The sequence below is a fragment of the Haliaeetus leucocephalus genome, unplaced genomic scaffold (genome assembly GCF_000737465.1).
Source record: "Haliaeetus leucocephalus isolate CR32 unplaced genomic scaffold, Haliaeetus_leucocephalus-4.0 Scaffold173, whole genome shotgun sequence".
Taxonomy (NCBI): Eukaryota; Metazoa; Chordata; class Aves; order Accipitriformes; family Accipitridae; genus Haliaeetus; species Haliaeetus leucocephalus.
Genome location: NW_010972609.1, coordinates 10,889,271 through 10,909,656, shown reverse-complemented (window position 1 = coordinate 10,909,656; position 20,386 = coordinate 10,889,271). Strand labels below are relative to the sequence as shown.

The 20,386-nt window shown below is 43.3% G+C and overlaps 1 protein-coding gene across 1 annotated transcript in view; it reads right to left on the bottom strand.

Moving 5' to 3' along the window:
• The window catches only part of ST5 (suppression of tumorigenicity 5), a 103,527-nt gene that overhangs the window by 1,662 nt on the left and 81,479 nt on the right, over positions 1–20,386 (bottom strand). The window contains exons 14-17 of the mRNA XM_010563811.1: positions 3,949–4,126; positions 2,800–2,841; positions 1,674–1,785; positions 433–672 (exon numbers count right to left, since the gene is read on the bottom strand). Of these exons, the coding sequence (XP_010562113.1) occupies positions 433–672; positions 1,674–1,785; positions 2,800–2,841; positions 3,949–4,126 (572 nt within the window). The remainder of the gene's footprint in view (positions 1–432; positions 673–1,673; positions 1,786–2,799; positions 2,842–3,948; positions 4,127–20,386) is intronic.

Sequence of the window (20,386 nt, the reverse complement as noted above, 5' to 3'; positions counted from 1 at the left end):
CCCCGCCCCGCCCCGCGGCGGGAGCGCGCCGGCGGGCTTTGCGGGCTGCCGCCAGCAGCCCACGGGCTAGTCGGCGTTGTGCGTGGCTGGGCTTTATCTCACGGACGCTGTCACGTTTGTCCCCCCGCCAGCGCTGGCAGGCAGCCTCCGGGGTGGTTTCCCGTCAGGGCTGGGCTGCGCCCTCCGCGGGATCGCTCCCAGTTCGCCCTTGAGTGACTTGAGGCGCTCGGATGGGAATATTCTTCGGCTTGAAGCCTTTGTATTGTCACCGCCATAGCTACAATCTAGGCCCACAGGAGGCGGGCGGTGCGTTTCGGGAGCTGTGTCAGCCGTGCAGAACTTGCTCAGCCCTGACAGTAGATAGAGATGCTGACCGCGGGACCCGTGCAAAACACAAGTGACCCGCCCTCCGGGAGAGAAAACCACCCTTACCTTTTGCCCTGCATTTTCTCAGCTCTCTGTCCTGGATGAAGCCAGCAAACATTTGGGATTCCATGAAAACTTCCAAGAAGCGGCGGATACTCTTGGAGGCCACAGATTTACGGAAGGCCTCCCTTTGGAAGACACGCTCTCCTTTTTCATTCTGGGTTAGGAACAGGGAATAATGGCCAACTGTCTCCACAAAGAATCGGATAAAAACCTCAGACACTAATCCATTCAGGGTGTTACATTCTGCAAAATAAGGCAGCAATAAGACACCAAAATCAGCTGCTACTGGAGCTGTCAGCATTGTCATTCACACAGGGCCAGGTACTGTCATCTAGCAGTTTACTGCTGCCATGCTAATAACTGAAAGGAGTTGTACCGGCTCCTTGCAGACCTGGATGTACATCAGATAGGGTAAGAGCTTTATAATCAAGAGAGCCAGTCTACATAATTGGTGTTTCATAACCAGGACTCAATGAGAAATACAAATCCTCAGGAAACAGCTCAGAAAATTAAACATTTTGTGGGTGCATCACCAAAATTATACCTCATATTTTAACTCGAGTAAGTTTTCTTGAGAAGCTTCTGAATGACTCAGAATTAAAAAGTTTGCTCTGGGGATAATAAGACTTTACCAAGAACTGATCAAAAAGGGTATGTTGTAGAATTTGGGTTTTCATCATTTCTGAGATGTTAAAATAGTTTTACAAATGTAACACAGATGAGTAGAAATAAATTTCAAAAACTGAAAAGGGGCCTGTTTCATACCTTTTAACCACAGGCATTTAAATTCACCCTGGGCTGTTTTTATAATTGCTGGAGAGAAATATGAACCTTCAGAGGCAACTCAGCCCCTCTTGCACTGAAACTATTTTGTGGAGGTACCTGCTTCTCTCCCCTGAATGCACCAAGCGCCAAGAGCAACTCCGAACTCAGACACACCCCTAAGCATGTATAGTTATCTGGATTGAATTAGGGCCAAGTTAACCACAAGCCTCTGTTTGAGTAAAGGTCTAGAGATACTCATGGGAGTGCATGTCATTTACAAAGAAATTAAAATAGATCGCTGACAATGTATTACTGTGGGTTGATACTATCAGTCCCATTCTCTGTGTGTTCAGAGACTATCTTTGATGTTGCAAAAGGTATTTGAGTACTAAAGTCCCATCTTTCCTTCTCCTGGATGGAAAGTCACAATACTACCTACATGCTTGTTTATACAAGTCCCTGTTTCCAAATGAACTTACCATCATCTGAATCACTATCTGAATCCTGATTTATCAGTTCATTCTTTCTCTCTAGAGCCTGCTCCAGAGCAGCTTGCAATTTTCTAGGTAATAGTGTGTCTTCATCATCCATCTGACAGAGGAAAAAAAAATCTTTAGATCACATTAATCTGTGCAGCAACTACAGCAAATACTTTTGCAACGTTTAAAATTTAGAAGAAAAGCTGAAAAGTAGTATCTGCTACTGTCATGCCTCCATAAACAAAATAATGAAAATCTATGTGCAACTATCATGCATTTCAAAATAAATTTCTTGTCACTCTTAATGAGATTAAAGTCAGGAATGATAATCCAAAGAGCAAGGTAAACATACAGAAACTTGGAATCAGCTCTTTACATGACAAAGAGTCCAAATAGTTGTTTTTAACTAAATACACATCATGCAAAGCCTAGCTACATGTACACACAGCTGCTCTAGTTGGTTCTAGGCAGCTTCTTTGGTTCTTGACAGTTGTTTTCACTTATATTCTAGTATAACGTGTTTTCCGGGTTTTCCCCGTGTTGCTCTCTTCATCTTACTTAATGCTTGTTCAGCAAAAGCAGGTAGACACAAGAATCTTAGCTCTGCAGTCACCATTCACCAGCCATATCTTCCAGGGAATCGTACAAGAAAGTTTACTCATCTAACCTGCAGATTGTTATTTTTGAAATTACTTAGTGCCACATTGCTATCAGGAGATGGTGATCCTTCACCTCTCTGTTTACAAGGCTCCTGCTTTTCCTACCACATTAAACTATTCTTCAACTTTCCTCTCTCACTTAGAAACTTTTCTTTGCAATTTTTGTCCTTTTCACCTCCAACAGTGTAAGTTCTCTTGCTAACATGATGTTATTATCTTTGGATGTTTTCTTTGCACTGTGAATACAGTTCTTTATTTCTTTTGACAGTCACAGCCTCAATCCCCTTTGAATACCTGAGGAGTAGTACTTATTTGCAGGTGAAAGAGAAAATGAGCACTTTTTTTTTTCCTAATCTCTTTCCCACTGCACAATTCCTGCCAAATTTCTCTAATCAAAGGAACCTAATCATACTACAGGAGTAAACAGCTTGCTAGACAGCATGGCAACATTTCAAGCCGTACTTTACCTGTCTGATGAATCGATCAGATCCCAGGTTAACCATCAAAGCCTAAAGAGAAAAAAACAATATAGTGAAATATATCTGAAGAGACAGAAAACATCCATTTGTGTCTGCCTCTGCCTTTTAATAGCAAAAGATCATCTGAATGGTCCCAAGCCTCAACACGAATCAAATTCCTACTGTGAAACAACAGGTTGTGTGCTTTATAAAACAAGAAGATGAAGTTTTTCTTTAGAGCTTTAAGTCTAATTTAACATAGTTAGATACAACAGATCTCATACTAGGTTAATATGTAAACAAAAGCTAAAAGGGTTAGGCAGGTCTTTTTTTCTTAAACCTAAGCAAGTTATTGCTAATCATTTTTGTTAATGTGCAGACGAAAAATATTTCAGAGAGGTTTAAAGAAAATGGTGTCATTTGAGGCAGCAGGGCTTCTGAAGGGCAAGGGTGTGAAATAATAATGATAATGAAGCAACAAAGCTAAGAGACGGAGCTGGGAAGACATGGGAGAGCAATGTTAGGAAAGTGGGAGGAAAACAGAGCAGAGATTTACATGAGCCAGAGGCACAGAGAGCCTTGAAAGCGAGCACGAGAAAAGAAAATATCATAGAAAAATAACAGGAAGCTAATAGGAGTAAGAGAGAAGAGCGTGCCCTTGAGTATTTTGGTATTTTACTGGAAAGGCTGATGAAGTGCAACCCTCATTTAATTTCCAATATAGTATTAACAAATTCTTAGAAGTAAAATAAAAGCTTTAAAGGTTTTATTTTCTGTGCTGGCTATGGCCTCATGTACAACTTCCATTAGCATTAATAGGTGTCATAGCAGATGGCACTTCACATCTTCCTCTTCTTGTTCCGGGTACAACAAAATCAGAACAAATAGCATATTTACACTGTACTTACTTGTTGACCAGATTAACATTCACTTCTCTTTGTCAAGGTGCCAGCTATGGGAAGAGGGGCGGAACAAAGAGAAGACTAAACCTATTACTGCAGTTTTACCAAGAGGCAGTTGCCCATGAGAACTAGGCAGAGAAGAAACAAAGAGGCAGATTAAAAATTAAACATGCGAGGATTTATGTGCGAATGGCAGGCCCTCTCCAGGGTGAGGCCAGCTTTACTCCAGGCAAAGAATTCTGGTGCTAGCTCCTACCTCCTCTACAGGCAGCTCCTTCAGTTTGGGCAGGGAGCTGGAGAGCAGTCCCACCAGGAAGGGAGTAGGGCAGCACACGATGTCAATCATGGATGAGGGCAGAACAGGAATGAAGGTGTGCTGCCAGGAGAAGGGGTACAGCAGGGCCACCACAGCGTGTGAGCAGCTGGAGAGGGTGCTGGAGAGAGAGGAACAACCATGTTAGCAGAGGTTCTTCTTTTTCCAGAACACCTATCACCTGCTGATAAACTCGGCGTGTTAAAATGCAAGTGCCCAAGGGGCTGCCCTTCTATCACTTCTGACTTCAGATGGCCTAGGTCCCCTTCCAGTCCCTTCCACTTCTGTACTGTGCAGTGTGGTAGTTCCTCCCGTGCTCTCCTCTAGGTGACTTGAAACTAAAGTTAAAAACCTAGAAACTATTTGTTTCGTTATAGCAGTCAGGGGACACTTTGATCTAGAAGACGAGGTTTAACGTTCCCAACAGCACTCAATAGCAGCCACTTGGAATGATGCTTAAAATCCAAAAGCAACTTCAGTTCTTAGCACTTATGACCACGTCAGTAGTAAAAACACATAATACTGATGTTCTTATGTCAAGCACTAATGCACAAATAAGGGAAAATGAGTATGAAAAATAAAATAAAATTTAAAAAAAATCCTAGAGAAAAACTCTACTAAATCAGATATAAAAAATCCCAACAATCAATACTTACTCCAAAGGAAATCTAGTAAAACACCACATTTTTCAAAGTTTGTATGTTTTTGTGACAACAGCATATTTTTATTATAATACATTTTAACGGGCTTATTGACCAATTCTAGGGATAAAGGTATTAACCCTGCTCATTACCCTACTCTAAAATACACATTGGTATCCCCTAAACATTAAGGCTTGATATAATTTGTGGAAAATGTCTTGCATTGTGCTTCCACCTACTGAATCTGATACCCTTTTACAGTCACATGGTTTCCAAACGTTAAAAATAAAGGAACATCATTACCAAGCTAGTTTTAGCATCAGGGAAGTAAAGACGGCTCTCCATTTCAGAGCTTTGATTTTGGACTGAGTTACGACATCTGCTTCTCGCAGGCTGAGGATGACAGAAATTTGGATTTTTACCCAGCCTAGCATGACTGAGCTGATTTTTCTCACAGTGCAGACTTCTGCTGTGCTTAATGTCGCCACAAAGATCTATAAATAACTAATAACTTCAGAGCCGTTACTGCTTGAGAATGCTGGGGAGAAATGCTGATTTCTTCTACTGCAAGCCTTGTTGGAGACTTTAGGTGGCATCAGACCTCCACCGGAATAACCTTTGCAAGCATTTTTAGTTGTGGATTATTCCAAGGCCAGGAGAAAGGTTTTCACCTGTTCGTTCCTGTCAGTGATTAACATTTAAGTTTGCTGAATGGGAAAAGCGAGAATTAGGGGACAAAGAGAGAAAAGGTCGGGGAAGAGCAAATGCTTGTCTTTTACTGCAAATAGTCCATTGGGTTGGTTTTACTTGACATTTCCTTTAAGATCTATCAATCACAGCACATTTTTGTAACATATGTTGCCTGACACAGGTTTCTTGTGTTTCTCTAATTTTTTTTTTTTTTTTAATAGCAGGCCATGGTGCTGCCATTGCCTTGTATTTTGGTCTCAAGTGTCTACCATAGCAAGCATAGTGGCATGTTTCAGAAGAGCTGTGGAGCATGGTACAGACTGCCAGCACTTTCTCAAGCTCACTTTAATGACTCTGTGGCATTTTCAACTACTACAAATTCAGTTATCTTAGCTGAGCAACTAAAAAAAGAGCCACATCAAGCTAAAAGCAGGAAGACAAACATTCTTCTGATATTCAGTTAGTATTTTTTTCCTTTCTATAGAATGCCCTTTAGTAACTTGTTGTTTTACACGCAGTGCTGTGACGTAAATCAGCCCCTGCATCCTCTCATGCGTGCTATTCCCACGCTAGGGGAGGCTTCGGGCTCCGGCCCAGGACACTGGTTTCTCTTCCAGAGATTTCCTGGGAGCTGGCTGGGGCAAGGCAGTAGCTGAATGCAGCAAGCGCCCATGGTGGGGGGTGTCTTGCTGCAGCATCCTACTCTGCTCTGCCAGTGTCCTGCGGGTCACACCATCGCCCTTGTCAGCATCTCGGCCTGTGCATTTTAAGGCTCTGCACACAGTTTTTCAGAACTCAGCCTCTGAAATTCTTTCCCTGTGAGACGTCTCAGGCTGACCCCCATGAAACACTCGTTCCGAACTTTCAGTCCCCACAATCACCTGCTGCCCTCCCTCCCGGACACGGCCCACGTGGGCAGAGGGCAGCGGGAGTGCCACACGCCGTTACCAAACTCCTGCTTGTACAAAGTGCCTATGTCTCTTCCATAGCCGGAAAGATTCATATTTTGAAAGGATACACATCTTTCACTTCAGTGTGAGGTTTTTATATTCCATAAGGTAAAATTCAGAGATGATGGCTGTAAGGGAACCCCCAGTTTAAATCTCTAAAACACCGTTCAGATCCTTTTAAAAGGGTATAATTCATAAGAAGCATGTCTGGTAAATTAAAAAAAGAAAGCCCTACCCTGGGAAACCAAGTCCGCTCCAGTTTTTCTTTTCAAGATGTGCAACCCACACATTGTCCCACTGTTCTTGTTTATGAGAAATAAGAAGTAAGGTCAGATGATTTATTTTCTTTAAGGTGTGTGAAGCACACAAAGTAAAGCAACAAAATACTCAAAGAAATGAGATTTTCAAAATATTTTCACTTTTAATAGTCTAGGGCAGTTTTGGTAATCCAGAGAGCTGTTTTTGAGAGTGGGTTTTTTCATTTGGTCTGTGCAGTTTTACAGGAACGCTGCACAATGTTCTAGCTGTCATTCTACTGGAAAACACTTCTTATATTACCCATATGCAGGTAATTTTATACATGGGCACAAGAAACCGAACCATTGCATGAGTCACACACTAACGAGGAGCATAAACCATCACATACTTCAGAGGGGAAGGGCTGCCAGAGCCATGCGCAAGTGGGAGACACGCTATGATGATCCCAGGGCTCCGGCCACCCCGCTACGGCATGGGGCCAGCTGTGCCCAGGGTCCCAGCACCGCACTGGTGCTGCCTCCCTTCTTCCCCCCAACACACAGGTAGTGCCGCTGCCCCATGCTGGCAGCACTAACGCCAAGCTCTCATCCCACCCAGGAGATGCTGGCCTGTGATGCTCTGTCTCTGCGGAGCTGCTGTGAGGAAGAGGCAGCCTTAAACCCAGGCTTAAATCCAGCACATCTCTCTGCTCTGTCAGCTACAGGCTGTCCTGCAGGCACATGTAACTGTACACGCGTAATAAGTCTACTAACAGTAATTGACTGTGAAAAAGTGGCTGTGTTTGCAAGTTTTATGGGATAAGGGAATTTTCTTACAGATATGTAAGGCTATTACATAGCCATGCTGAACAGCCTACGCCACTGAACTCATCCCATTAACCTGTACTCATCCCAATAATGTGCACTCTGCTAAAGCAAAATTAGTGAACAATTTCTAGAAAAACACCCAGTTTCAATTGATTTCAAAACACAGGCAGTCCACCACTTCTCCTTCCAGTTTTTTTTCCATGGTTATCATCTTGTTAAAAATTATTTGGAACTTGCCCAGGTTTTGGTTCTTCCTATGCCTTTTACTCACTGGATTAAAAAAACTTTCAGTGTTTGATCTTCTCCCCATGAAAATATTAATATGAGATTATATAGTCTTATTGAGACATTCTTAATCACAAATTTCTCTCGAAGAAGAGATCTTTTATCATGTTACAGACAAAAGATGACAATGCTGCTTTGCCACTCAAAGTTCATTTATATTCCTCTGGGCTATTTTGTTTTCCAAATCATTTTCTCATGATAACACATAGAAAGGTTTCCTTGTTGTGTACTTGGCTGTGGAGACACAAAGCTCAGACTGAGTCGAGGTACAGGAATTTCAGACATTACCATGACTCAGCTGAATTGTGGAGACTGCTTGTGAACATTGTTTAGGCCCATGTCAAAAGCAAATTAATGTGACTTAACAAGACATTTATGGTCCTTTAGATAGGAGGACATCTGCTATCAATTTCTGGGTCGTCAACCAACAAATAACCCCAAGTCTAGGCTATATTAATATCTAATCACAGCACAATTACCATATTCTGAGGAACACACATTGTCCACTGTCGAAGAATGAATGGACACTGCCCTGGCTGCGGAGAGCACTGCCGATGCAGATGCTAGTGCTGGATGTGTCTGTTTCAGAGGACCATGGCTCATTGCATACTGGAAGTCACCAACTCTCTTGAAATATTAAAGTCATATTCAGTTACACATACTACTTACATTGGAAATATTCCACAGATACACTTGATAACTGTCTTTTCTCTATAACAATAGCCAAAAGTCATATTCCTTCTCACTTCCTCCTCTACCACCTACAATTTCTCACAGACCCAAGCGAGCCTCACACACTGACCATCTCCTAAGCCTAGGACTAAGCCTCTAGCACAGACAACCACTTGCTGGCAGGGCTCCCAGGTCCTACCTTGCTACTCCTGTGCACCTCTACAATCATTTTGGCGTTTGCATTGAAGGAGGGGAAGTTGAGAATATCCCTTCCCCTTCCTCCTCCTCTCCCAAGGGACAGACAAGCTTACTTAGCCAGGAGAGGAGGGAGGACTACCCCTTAGGTGCGGGGCCAAGCCTCACAGCAGCTCCGTCACCCCAGGGCTGGTGCCAGCTCTGTACTATGCTGATGCTCTGGACCATGCACAAGGCTGGGACCGATTGTCAGAATCTAGTCCCTCTGCTTCCTCAGATGGAGAAATGTAGCCAAAAAATGTAAATTCACAAAGAAGTGTTTCCACTGCCCGTGTTTACATTTCCACAACCTTTTCATGTTTCTCATTTCTCCCTGCTGATTTAATTATCTTACTCTGTCCACATCTGCTGAACTCTTTCATCTGCTGTGTTAACGCATACATGCTCCAGCCCACAACTCTCTGTGACCAAGTTACCTCCCTGACCCACATCCTCTCATCTGCTCCACTTGAGGCTGGAGTCTGGAAGCTCCATCCCTCTCAGGTGTAGTACCTCGACTTAGGTGGGTATTACACACCCACGTGCCTCATCACAGGCCACAACTGTGCTTTTCTGTCATAGCTCCTACCCTGGTGCCATTGATGACCTGCGTAGCAAAAACAGATGCCTGACACTTCCCTCCTACGCCCTTCATGCCTCCCCAGATCCCGGATTAACTCCAGTCTCTGACAGGGAGAGAGAAGTCTGTGACAACTCTGCAAGCTAAAATGGTCTGAGAGGTTTGCAGAGGACTCCGTAAAAGTCTCTGGGGAAAGGCTACAGGGCCAAGGATTCAGCCCATCTCCCCTCCAACACACACAGACTGCAGAGGCGGAGGGGAAGGACAAAGCAGAAAGCTTGAAAAGCGTCAAGTAAAGAGAAAATGGAAGTAAAAATAGTAGCAGACTGGTACAGTTTGGGTGGGAGATGGCGTGCATGTAGCATTGCTGTTACTGTGCAGGCAGTAATTTGGAGCAGAACTGTGCTGTGCCAGATACAATACACACCTAAGCTCTGAAAAAACAAAGGTTTCTCTGGGTGCATAAGAATAAATAATAGCAGTACTTTTATTCAGGTGGATAAGACTAAGTAATAGCATCAGCAACAAGATATAAATGAAAATGTATCAGTATCGTAAGCGACAGTCTCCATACTCCAGCTCTCTCGTCGTAATTGGCTCCTGCAGCATTCCTGCAGGAGGTCAGCTTTTAAAGCAAGCCCTTGGGAAGATCTGGCTGACAACGGGGAGATGTTACCACTTTCTCCCGGCTCCACAATGTGGGTGCTCAGCTCCAGTACCCCCCTGACCCCCAGTACCCCCCCTGACCCCCAGGCACTCTTCTTCTGAGGCTGTGTGCCCCCAGAGCCCCCCAGATCAATGGCTTGTGTTTCACTCCTGGGGCTGCTGTGCTGTGAGGACATGTGTTTCATTAACCCAGAAACCACCAACTACTCACCAAATAGGGCAGGGAGGAATAAAATGAGAATTCAAGAAAGTCTTTGATACAATGGTGCAGGACCTCTCCAGTTTTCTAGCCAGTGTAAAAGTGTCAGACGTGACAGTGGTTCTTCCTATGCAAAATTACTGCTGATTGTTTCTCTGTTACCACTCTAGGACGTTTAAAAGCAAAAAATCTTCAATTCCTCTCTTTTGACTCAAACCAAAGGAATGACATGTTTTTCTAGCTTTTTAGCAAGAATAAATTGTTTGCACTAAGCAGCACCTTCATTTCCACTGTAGCCCTGGGCTACACAGAGAAATGGGAGGCTCATCTGGGAGAGGAAGATCACTTTTATCCTGCAGGGAGCCCTAGGGAACGGAAGAGGAGGAAAGAAAGGAAGGGAAGGGAGGAGGCTGAATTAAATACAAAGGGGTAAAAATAAGACCTGGGAGGCAGAACTGAGGGGGGAGACAAAATGAGCCTGGCAAGCAGGTGAAAAGGAAAGATGAACTGAGGGCAAAGAGGCTGGGATGCAAAACTAAGGGGCAAGACAGTGACTGGCTGGGCTAACGACACAAGGACGAGGGAAAACAATTTAATATGAACATGGATAAAGCTCTGTCATGCACATGTGGCCAAATTATTAGGTGCCTGTGAAACTTGTTCCTCCCTGCTGCTATAGTCAGATGGAAGGACTGGGAGACTGTCTGATGCCAATTACCCATCCTCATTCGGTACCAGAGATGCTGAGAGGGACTGCAGCTGCAGGATGGAAGGTCAGACACCAGCACAGCTGAAGGTGTGTGACAGAGGCTCAAAGCCTGCTCGTGGTACAGAAGCAAATCAAATATAACAGTGCTTGTACACGTCAGCCACTTCTGTACGGCTTGCCCCTTGCCCCATTATGCACAGCCTGCTGATAAGCAGACAGACACAAAAGCACAGTTTCTACCAGGAATAATTTTCAAACTGAAAAGACAAGTTTCCTCCACAATGGTTATATTTACCTGTATGCAAGAGACAGGAGATTATGATCAAAACAAACACCAGAATTTGCAATAAATAATAATTTATCTGGACACTGATACAAAAATTATTTCTAATAATTACAGAGCAGAGGGAATTATAGTCAGTTCATGCCTGGCTTCAGCAATTAAAACAAAGCACAAGGGGACAGGCAAAATACTGGTTTAGGCTTTGATTCAGCAAAGTATTTCAGCACAAGTTTCAGCCTTAATTTACTTTCACTGTGCTGAAATACTTTGCTGAAATGAAGCCTCAAAGACCTTTTCTTTTTCCACTTCTATTTTAATCAGATCAGCCCTCAAGTACACACACAGGACATGATAGCCCCTTCTGAACCGTGAGTACCCTGACTGCTGTGGAATAGAGTGCTGTCTGAATAGCTGTAAAGTCAGCCTCTCTCATCAGCAAGGCATGTTTCAGCTTCTGAAATTTGAATAATTTTTTACCTTTCTAGAAGCCCTTCGGGGTAAAGCAAACTACAGAGAATCCTTCAAGCATTATAAGGTGGTTTTGAAGTAGAGACTGTAATTTTTGAAGCTATTAAATAATTTTAATTTAATTTTAATATATTATTAATATATTTATTAAGTTTTAATAATGTAATTTAATTTTTAATTAAATAATTAGATTCGACCTCCTGGATTGAGAATTCCCTGTGGCAGAATCCATCTGTAAAGGGCCTACCTCTGTGTAGGGGTACACAGGGAGGAGGACTCGCCTGCTGCTGCCAAGGCACCTCTCCTCACCCGACCTTCAGGTAAATCTGTGAAAATCCGGGTAGCTGCAGGAAGTTCAGGATGGAGTGGTTGCATACATGACTCGAAAGAGGGTTCTGAACTTTGAATTTCCTGTTACTAAATTTGACCTTTCTCTAGAATAATAAGTGAGATGTTTAAAATCAAAGTAGTGGGTGCATATTACATGGAAAATTGAGTGAGTTTAGGCTGTAAAAGGCAGAGTAATATTTTGCATTGTGATTTATCTTTTAAAGCAAACACATAAGTAAGAGGTAAACCAAGAATCACGACATGAGGTACTTAGTAGTTGGCCTAAAGTATGCAGCTAATACTGTATCTCTGATCAATACCCCACATCGTTCTTTTCAGGAATTATAGACAAATCTGTGTGTGCATATTTTAGGTTACTTTTTCTCTTGATGTCAGGGGAGACCTGCCAGTAGAAAGCTCTGCTCCTAGTGTCTAAATAAAATAGGGAATTCCCTAGTGTAAATGTGACCATGAGGGGAACACCTATACTTCATGTGAAGATCATGGTGAGCCAAGTCCGTTCGGGCCGCGCTCATGCAGCAGCCAGTTCTGAGCATTACATAATGACTACACACACTACAACAGATACGACAGTCAATCTCTGCAACTGGGTAAAGAGCTCTCTAAAGCACAAGTGAGAGATCTCCCCTGTCTGTTATGGACTGTAACAGATATTACACAGTCTTAGCAGTGAGCTAACGACTCAGTCCAGAAGCTGATGAAAATCCCTCACTGTGCACAGGAGCTTGACAAAGGAAAAATATTATTTAAGACATGAACGTTTCCCGGGGGGGTGACTGATGTAGCAAACCAGGAGCACTGCTATTGCACCGTGCCCGTCAGCCTCCCAGGATCCATCCACTGCTTCCTCGCCTCCGGAGCCAGGCTTGTCCCCACGTGGCAAGCAGCAACCTGATGCAAAAGTGAGAACCTAACTGTGCTTTTGCCAGGGGTGAAAGGCAGAGTCAAGTCACAGTGGCTCCCCTGATCTGAATGCTGACACGTTTGCTGCAAGTGACCTTTGTGATGCCTCACAGAGTGCAAGCAAGGCCTCAGCGATAACACTGGCAGGGAGAAGGGGGCACAGGCTGATGAGGAAATGCATATTTTCCACATCACATCAGCCCAATTATCAGTTATCGTCCTTTGCAAAATCTTTTTAACTACGCTTACAACCCAAAGAGTGTAGCTACTTAACCCTCACACTGCTAAAACGGTGTTATTCCCCCGCCACCCCGCGCTGTGAAATCAAGCCAAACCTAAACCTTGTTTTGCAAGAAATGAGTCAGGTTTTATCTGGTGCTTTCTACAATGCAGTCTGAGAAGAGCCAAGCTTATAAAATGCTCCCAAAGCAATCACAGTACGGCCTCACCTGTCTGGCAAAAGCAGTGCTGCAATTCCTTATCAGTGGGGCACCCAGTGACGCAGTTACTTTTGGGACACACTCCAGTGACTACTGAAGAAGGGTTACAGACAGCTCAGGCACCAGTTCCTCTGTGCTACTGATGATTCCAGGTAGAAAATTTTTTATGATAAACACAGTGGTTACAGTCAACAGCTTAAGGAATGAGCAGCTACATTACAATGGCGTGGTGCAGCCAGGAGGCGAAGCCAGGAACAGTGGCTGCACGCGGTAGCTGTCTACCCTGCTGGGATGACGTCTCCTAGCTAAACAGAGATGGACTGAAATATGATGTGCTCTCAGGGGTTCCTATTTTAAAGCCTCTGGATTTGTCAGTCAAAGTAATTCAGATTTTCAATGTTTTATAATTACACAACTCACTAGGGGATATTATCAAAGAAGTAAGTGCAGGTTTCGTTTTGACTATACAGGAGGCTTTCCTTTTGTTTTTCACCCAAATATTGGAAGACAGATATTTTACACAAAATTTCCAAAAGTTATCATAACTTTACACAAATTAGTAAATTATTTTACTTCATTAAGAGCTGTGTTTTCAGAATGCAGCTCCCCCCTTCCTGAAAAACCCAAGAGGCAGACAGTCTAAGGTCCCACAGATAACCTGCAAAGGACAACCCTGGCTCATGGCACAGATCAAGGTTGCATCACATGGAGCTGGGAGCTGCAGACCAGAGAATGCAATGTCTGGAGATCTCTCTCTCAGAGCATAGCTTTGAAGTATTTAATTTAAAAGAAAGCAGAGAAAAGTTGATTAAAGGGGAGCGTGGTTTTAACAAAGACATTATTTTTTGCTCCCGTAATACTTGTGCATAAGAGAGGCACATGAAAGCCCCCGGAGAAAGAGTCATGCAAAGTGCCCTTCAGAATGAGGATTTGGCTTTTCAAGCAACTCGCATTCAACCATACTTTCCAAAAAGCTCAAGCAAATAGGATTTTTGGCAAAAAGTCATTGCTTTGACACATCAGCCACCTGCCCAAGCTTTGTCAGGTGGTTACAAGAAAAAACCCAACATTTCAAAGTAGACAATTATCCTTAGCGCCCACAGAGTTATCCAGTCCCTTCCTGCAGGACAGTTTCTCAGCATAAATCCATAACAAAAGTGGTTCTGGCTCAGGTGCTCCAGAGAGTGTTAACTACTTGTTCTTTCCACACTGGGACCTTTGCTCCCACCAGTCCTTGTTAATGTTCACACTGGTGGTTTCAGATTTGCAGGTAATCATTGCACTATTAACAACGTGACAGCTGTAAGGTAGGATGAAGAATTTTTCTAGGTAGTAACAAAGGAGGAGAAGAACAATCCCAACCCCCTAATCCTTCTCATTCAGAAGCTGAAAAGAGGGAATCTGTCTAAATCCCCTTGCGGAGGAGCTGGAGGCCGAGTTGGGAAAATATTGCAACTTACTGCCATATGGTTATTATGCCACTAAGCAATCCAAATGAGAATTACCAAAGAACATGGTCGTCTTCTTATCCCATTCCCTTTCATGGGGAAGGGGAAGCGAGAGAGAATTTTGTTGCACAAATCGTAAGTGGCAAAATAATGAAGTTTTCCCACTGTAGAGTGTTGGCCAAAGCCAAAGGGCGGGAGGAAAAGAGGAAAAGGAAAATCATACAAACTCTACCCTTCTTGTGACATGGCATATTAAAAATGCCATCAAAGTTTACTGCATATGAAAGATGTCACTATTTGCTTTTCTCTCAGACTGCAGAATCTGAAACAAGCCAGAGACTTAGAAAGGTCATTTTCTTTCTTGGGCTGTCTCTTCTGCCTGACACACATTTTCTTACTGTCCACATACAGCATTTCTGTTGGCATCAGTCATCACACAATCTGAGTGCCAGAGAAATGTAATCCAAGTGGTACAAAACGTAAGTATCTCTTGAGAGGGGGGAATAAAGTGCAAAATTTCTCTCAAAAATCTTGAGACAGCTCTGCTAGTTACCTTAAGCCACCAATTTCACATCACACTGAACACTTTCAATTCTAGCAGTAAGACTGTAAGACAAGGCACTCAGCATCTTGCAGGACTGGGCTGCATACAAACATCCTACTCAAAGAAAATTACTAGCTATTATTTGGTAGAAAAGAAAGAAGCTGAATATCAAGAAATTGCAGCAACATCAGGCCAAATAATCACATACGTTACAGAAGGTTTAAGGTTTTTTTAAGTATATATGTTTCTAATTTGCAATGCTTCATAGTGCAAGCAGACTGAGAAAAACCAAAGTCTCACAAAAGGAAAGCGATTGCAGGGTAAGTAACAGAGACTCAGACAGACTCCAAAGGATGCTTCTTTTATAAAAGATGAAGGGAGCTGCAAGCTGTTGTCCCTTAGGTAAAGCAGGGGTGGTCTGCAGGTTCTAAATCACTCTTCAGTAAGGGCTGATCTGTCTCTCACTGGAGGAAATGGAAAATCTAGTTACTTACATGAGAAATAGGTGCTTTTGCTGTAGAATAAATTCTGTCTACTAGGCATGATTACGTATTGGATTATTATACAAGGGGTCATTCCTTCCACTGCGTGGAAGAAATTCTCTAGCTTATGTTCAGCATGTCAGACGAGACAAGCACAATAATCCTGACAGTATTAAGAAAGCACTTCAAGATCTTTGGATAAAAAAGTACCAGAAGAAATGTCGGCCATCCATACTTCTCCTGGGTTTAGACAAAAGATCTGGGAGCTATTACCCATTCCACAGGTACAGTAGCTTGCATCTCTAAATATCTCCTTCTTCAATGCACAGCTGATAACTAAAAAAAGTTTTCCCTGAGATAAAGAACTGGAATTCTAGCTCAATATAGGGCTGTGCCAGATGTGACCAAGAGAAGACATAGTTGTGTAGTTGTGTTGCTGTAGCCTGTGCTCAGAAATGGTACAGACCAGTTAGAGACTCGTAACCGTAAATTCTCCCTCACAAGCTGGTTTCTGGCATGTGTTTGTTGTCAAATTTCTCTCACCTCTTTTTTTGTGGGAGGTTTTTGTGACAGGGGAAAGTAAAGGAAATCTTTATTACTGGCCAAAGCTCACTGTCTGTTTACTGAGCACACTCTCTCTTTGTCCTAACAAACACACACATTTTCACCTTTTAACCTGCAGGTTGGCAGATTTTACAAGTGTTACGATATGACAGACTACTGGAGAGGAGCATTCCCAGGCAGCAGGTGAGCCTGGTCAGGCCTGTCACTGCTGTGATTAGTTTGTAAGAATTATAAGAATTACATTAGTTTGTAAGAATATAACTTTTGTTAATAAAAAATAAGGAAATAGGGAATGAGCTTTCACTTTAGTAATCTGCCCAAAAGTTTAGCTACTCTTGCTTTTCCACTTGACCTTGCTGCAGGGCTGAAGAACAATAGTTTACTCGTACTACTAAAACATTGCCACTTATCTCCTATTTAAATTTGCTTATTTTAACTTGAGCTACAAGATCATGCTATGATTTTGTCTGCTAGATTAAAGGATCCCTAATACTGTTTTTCTAGTTAGGCACTGAGAGATGGGGACCAGGCTGCCTCTCAACTGCTAACTGTGCTGCTTTCTAGCATGGCCTCACGACTCCCAAAACAACAGATTGAAACATAAGGACAAGTGTCAACGCTCCCCGAACCTCCCGGGCGTAACACAGACAGCCCTAAACTGTCTCTGTCTGTGAAATTAGGGAAATGCCGTTGTTTGTTCCGAAAGCCTTTGCCCTTGAATACAAGTACACTCTGCTCCCCTTTTGCTCCACAAAGTTAACAGGGACATGCCTGCGGGATGACTTCCCCCAGTATTTACATATTTATGCTTCTGTCCTGTATTAGTCAGTGTTTCTGTCTGGAGCCCATAACCTTTGGTCAGGTCTGGGATCTGCCTGGACTTTCTACGGTTGTGTTGGAAGACAGATCCCTCCTGGGCAGTCCAAAATACTTTGGGGAGGGGTAGGGATGTTTTTGGTCCTTAACAGGATAAAAGTTTTTTATCCTTAATAGGATAAAGTCTTCCCACCTCATAGGTGCCTAGCTTGTGCGTGCAAAAGCACCTCTTGACTTCACGGGCCGAGCGCTGCAGAGGAGAGTTTCAGGGGCTGCAGCACACCAGGTGGTGGTAGACTGCTGGTCTGCGTTGGGCCAGGGGATGTGTGCTGGCAGACAGGCAGAGAAACGCGGAGGGAAAAAACTCTCCTTAGGAAGACAAAGTCACCTGTGGCCATCCCTAAGGGAGGAAGACACTGATATGCAGGAGCTTTAGCTGCACTGAAGTTCGCTGTCGTCCGACATTGCCTCAGCCTCATTCCCTCAGATCTCCCTTGCACACAGGTAAAAACTTGTGGGTTTATTCACAAATTCACAATGTCTCATGAGATATTGTAAATTCAGCTGGCTCACACCTAAGGATGGTGCATGATAGACACCTTTCAGTGGCAACACCATCCTGAAGTGTCCCCCATCCCAATGCTCCTGCCCACCACCAGCCCCAGCACCCTGCTCTGCCCCTCTCCCAGCATAGGAGCTCCTGGTGTGACCTGGCCGAGGGGCTCATGTGGTTTGAAGAAACTCTTCAAAATGAGCGATTCCTACTGCGGCTGGGCTGGCTCAGCCTCCTGGGTGAGGGAGAGCATAGCGCAGGGCAGGAGCAAACAAGGGGAGCGGGAGACAGGACTTCCTGAGCTGGCACTGCCACTTAAGGAAATGCCTGGCCCACCTTCACCTTGGGGTACATTTCCAAGTTCACCTGTATGGTTTAGGAACATAAATCCCATTGCTGTCAACAGAGATTTTTTTTCTTGAGGCCCATGCTCCTGCTTCACGAAGATGTAGCTGAAATATCTCATATAAAAACAAAATTCACAACAATGAAAAGTTATTTTGTCTTTTATAAGAGCAGGGACTCTGTAGAAGCCTTTCACAGCCTCTAAAGCTTCAGAAAGGCCACTGAATATATTCTAGGATTTCGATCCACAACAAAAGACAAGCCTCATCCAAACACTTGCACTGACTCTGACTGGCATTGGACTGGACCCACATGTGAAATGTAAGCAAAATATGCTCGGAGTCCTTCACAATATAGTGGATTATAGCAAGAGCGGTTTTTATTTATAAAAAATGGGGTTATAACAAAGGGACATTGAGATGCCCAAGGCCTTCCTTACCCCCCCCTCCAAACATTCAGGGGAAAAGGCAAAGAGACTGTTCTCACATGCATGGACACATCACCTCCTCAGCAAACATGTCCACAGATTTGTTTCCCCAGCATAAAGCTAAAACAAGCAGACAAATATTTTTCTTCCAGTGTTTGCTTTCTATTTATTTTCTGTTGCTACCTTTGTGCCTGCAGCAATACCAATGTTCCCCGAGCCCCAGAACCCACTGATTCTGCAGCTGCTGCCTAGCCTTTCAAACCTCAGAGGACTACACTAGAGCAGCTCTCCCTTTGCAGCTGGCAGTCATGGGATTGCTTCAGAGTTGGGGTGAACAGGCAGAATGCCGGGAACATAAATAGGGGGTCCCAGCTGGGACAGGGATTGGAACTGGAATGGGACATACCATCTCAGTTGTGCTTTCAGCAGATGTTTAAGGAACTGGAGCTTTAAGTTACCTCTTTATGAGTTGTTATTATTCTTCCAAATTTCTCTATTGTTATCTCTATTTCTCTGTTGTGACTGTTCATGGAAAGCAAAATACTGAAAGGTCACTGGCAGGTTCAAATTTATTTTTGAAGGTGAGCAAATAGCCGCAGGGATTTATTCACCTAATTTCAAGCAGAAAAAATATATAAACAACTTACTGGGACTGCCCCCCAAACCTAACTGCACATATCTAACCAAGGCAACCTCACAGTCCTGTCATTCAAAACTTTACTATTGTTTCCTCATTGCTGGTAGCATCACTTTCTGTGTTGAAAAATGGCAACCTCTTCTGTGCAAAGATCAAAGACTATAAATTTTCACATTCTGGGCACTATAAGAACCATAACTAACCATTTATTGAATGAATCTCACTTCACTAGGCATGACTTTCCCAAACCTGTATAATGTGTGAAATCATTTATTGCTTGGAGACCTGTTAAACGGGCAGCCACAAAAGTCCATTGCATCTCATTGTTTGAAGCCTAAACCTCAACATCATTTATTTCTAAGCTAGTTTTTGGGTACATGCAGAAATCAAACCCTTGTAAAATCTTTTTAATTTCCTGCTCTCATTCTTTGGGCCCACAGACTGGACCTGCAAGATATTTCACTTCTTTTTTTTTCCACATTACTGGTAAACTCCTTCAGTTTCAGCTGTGATGCCCATAAACAAAATTCACGTCAGGCAAGGCAAAGGTTCCAAGACAGACAGTTATTAGCTCAAAGCCAGAGTGTTTCATTTTAGACTTCATCCCCATTTAAACCTTGAAAACCTCAGTAAGTATTGAATTTAAATCCACTGTCACTTTCTCCAGGCCTTTGTCAAAGGACTCATTATTAGTTTCTATTTTACAGTACCTCCTAGATCCCCATGCTGAGAGGGGCCACACTGTATCAAGTAGAGCTGCGTGCACACACAGAGCAACAAGCAGTCTCTGTCCTGGAGCGTTTAGGTTCCCAGACCAGAAGAAAGATAAGAAAGAGGAGTTACATTTCCAGCATGTGTCACACAGAAGGTCGGAGGGTTCAGAAGGAGAGGTCAGGATTCACGAGTCTTTATCCAGGGCCTTATCTACCACATCAGATTTTGTCATACTCTTTTTAAACAAAACAAAGTATATGTATATAATAAAGGGTACATGCGGATATACTAAAGTATATGAAAGGTTTTGTCAGTATATGAAAGGTTTTGTAAGAAAGGTTCTGTCCCTTTTTACAAGAGCAACCACCAAACCTCATAAGCCTCTTGGATCCATCTGTATCCTCTCCTTTCTCAAAGTGCGTGCTAATGGCCCCTAATCCCATGGCTCGCTCTCACAACAGAAACAACAGTTAGCTGGAGAACAGTTTTTGCAGGAAAGCGCAATGTTTGGATATGTGTTTACTGAAAGGGATCTTTATCATTTGTGGTTCCTGTTGGTCCTAGTGTCCTATTTGTGTGTGCCAAAAGGGAGAGCAGCAGCACTTTGCCTGTAAGCAGGACTCTCTCATCCTCTACTCTGAGGCCTGTAGGACTAGGCAGCTATCAGGAGAAAGGTAATTGCACCGGCAAGCCTGAGCTACTAGCTTCCAGTCAGG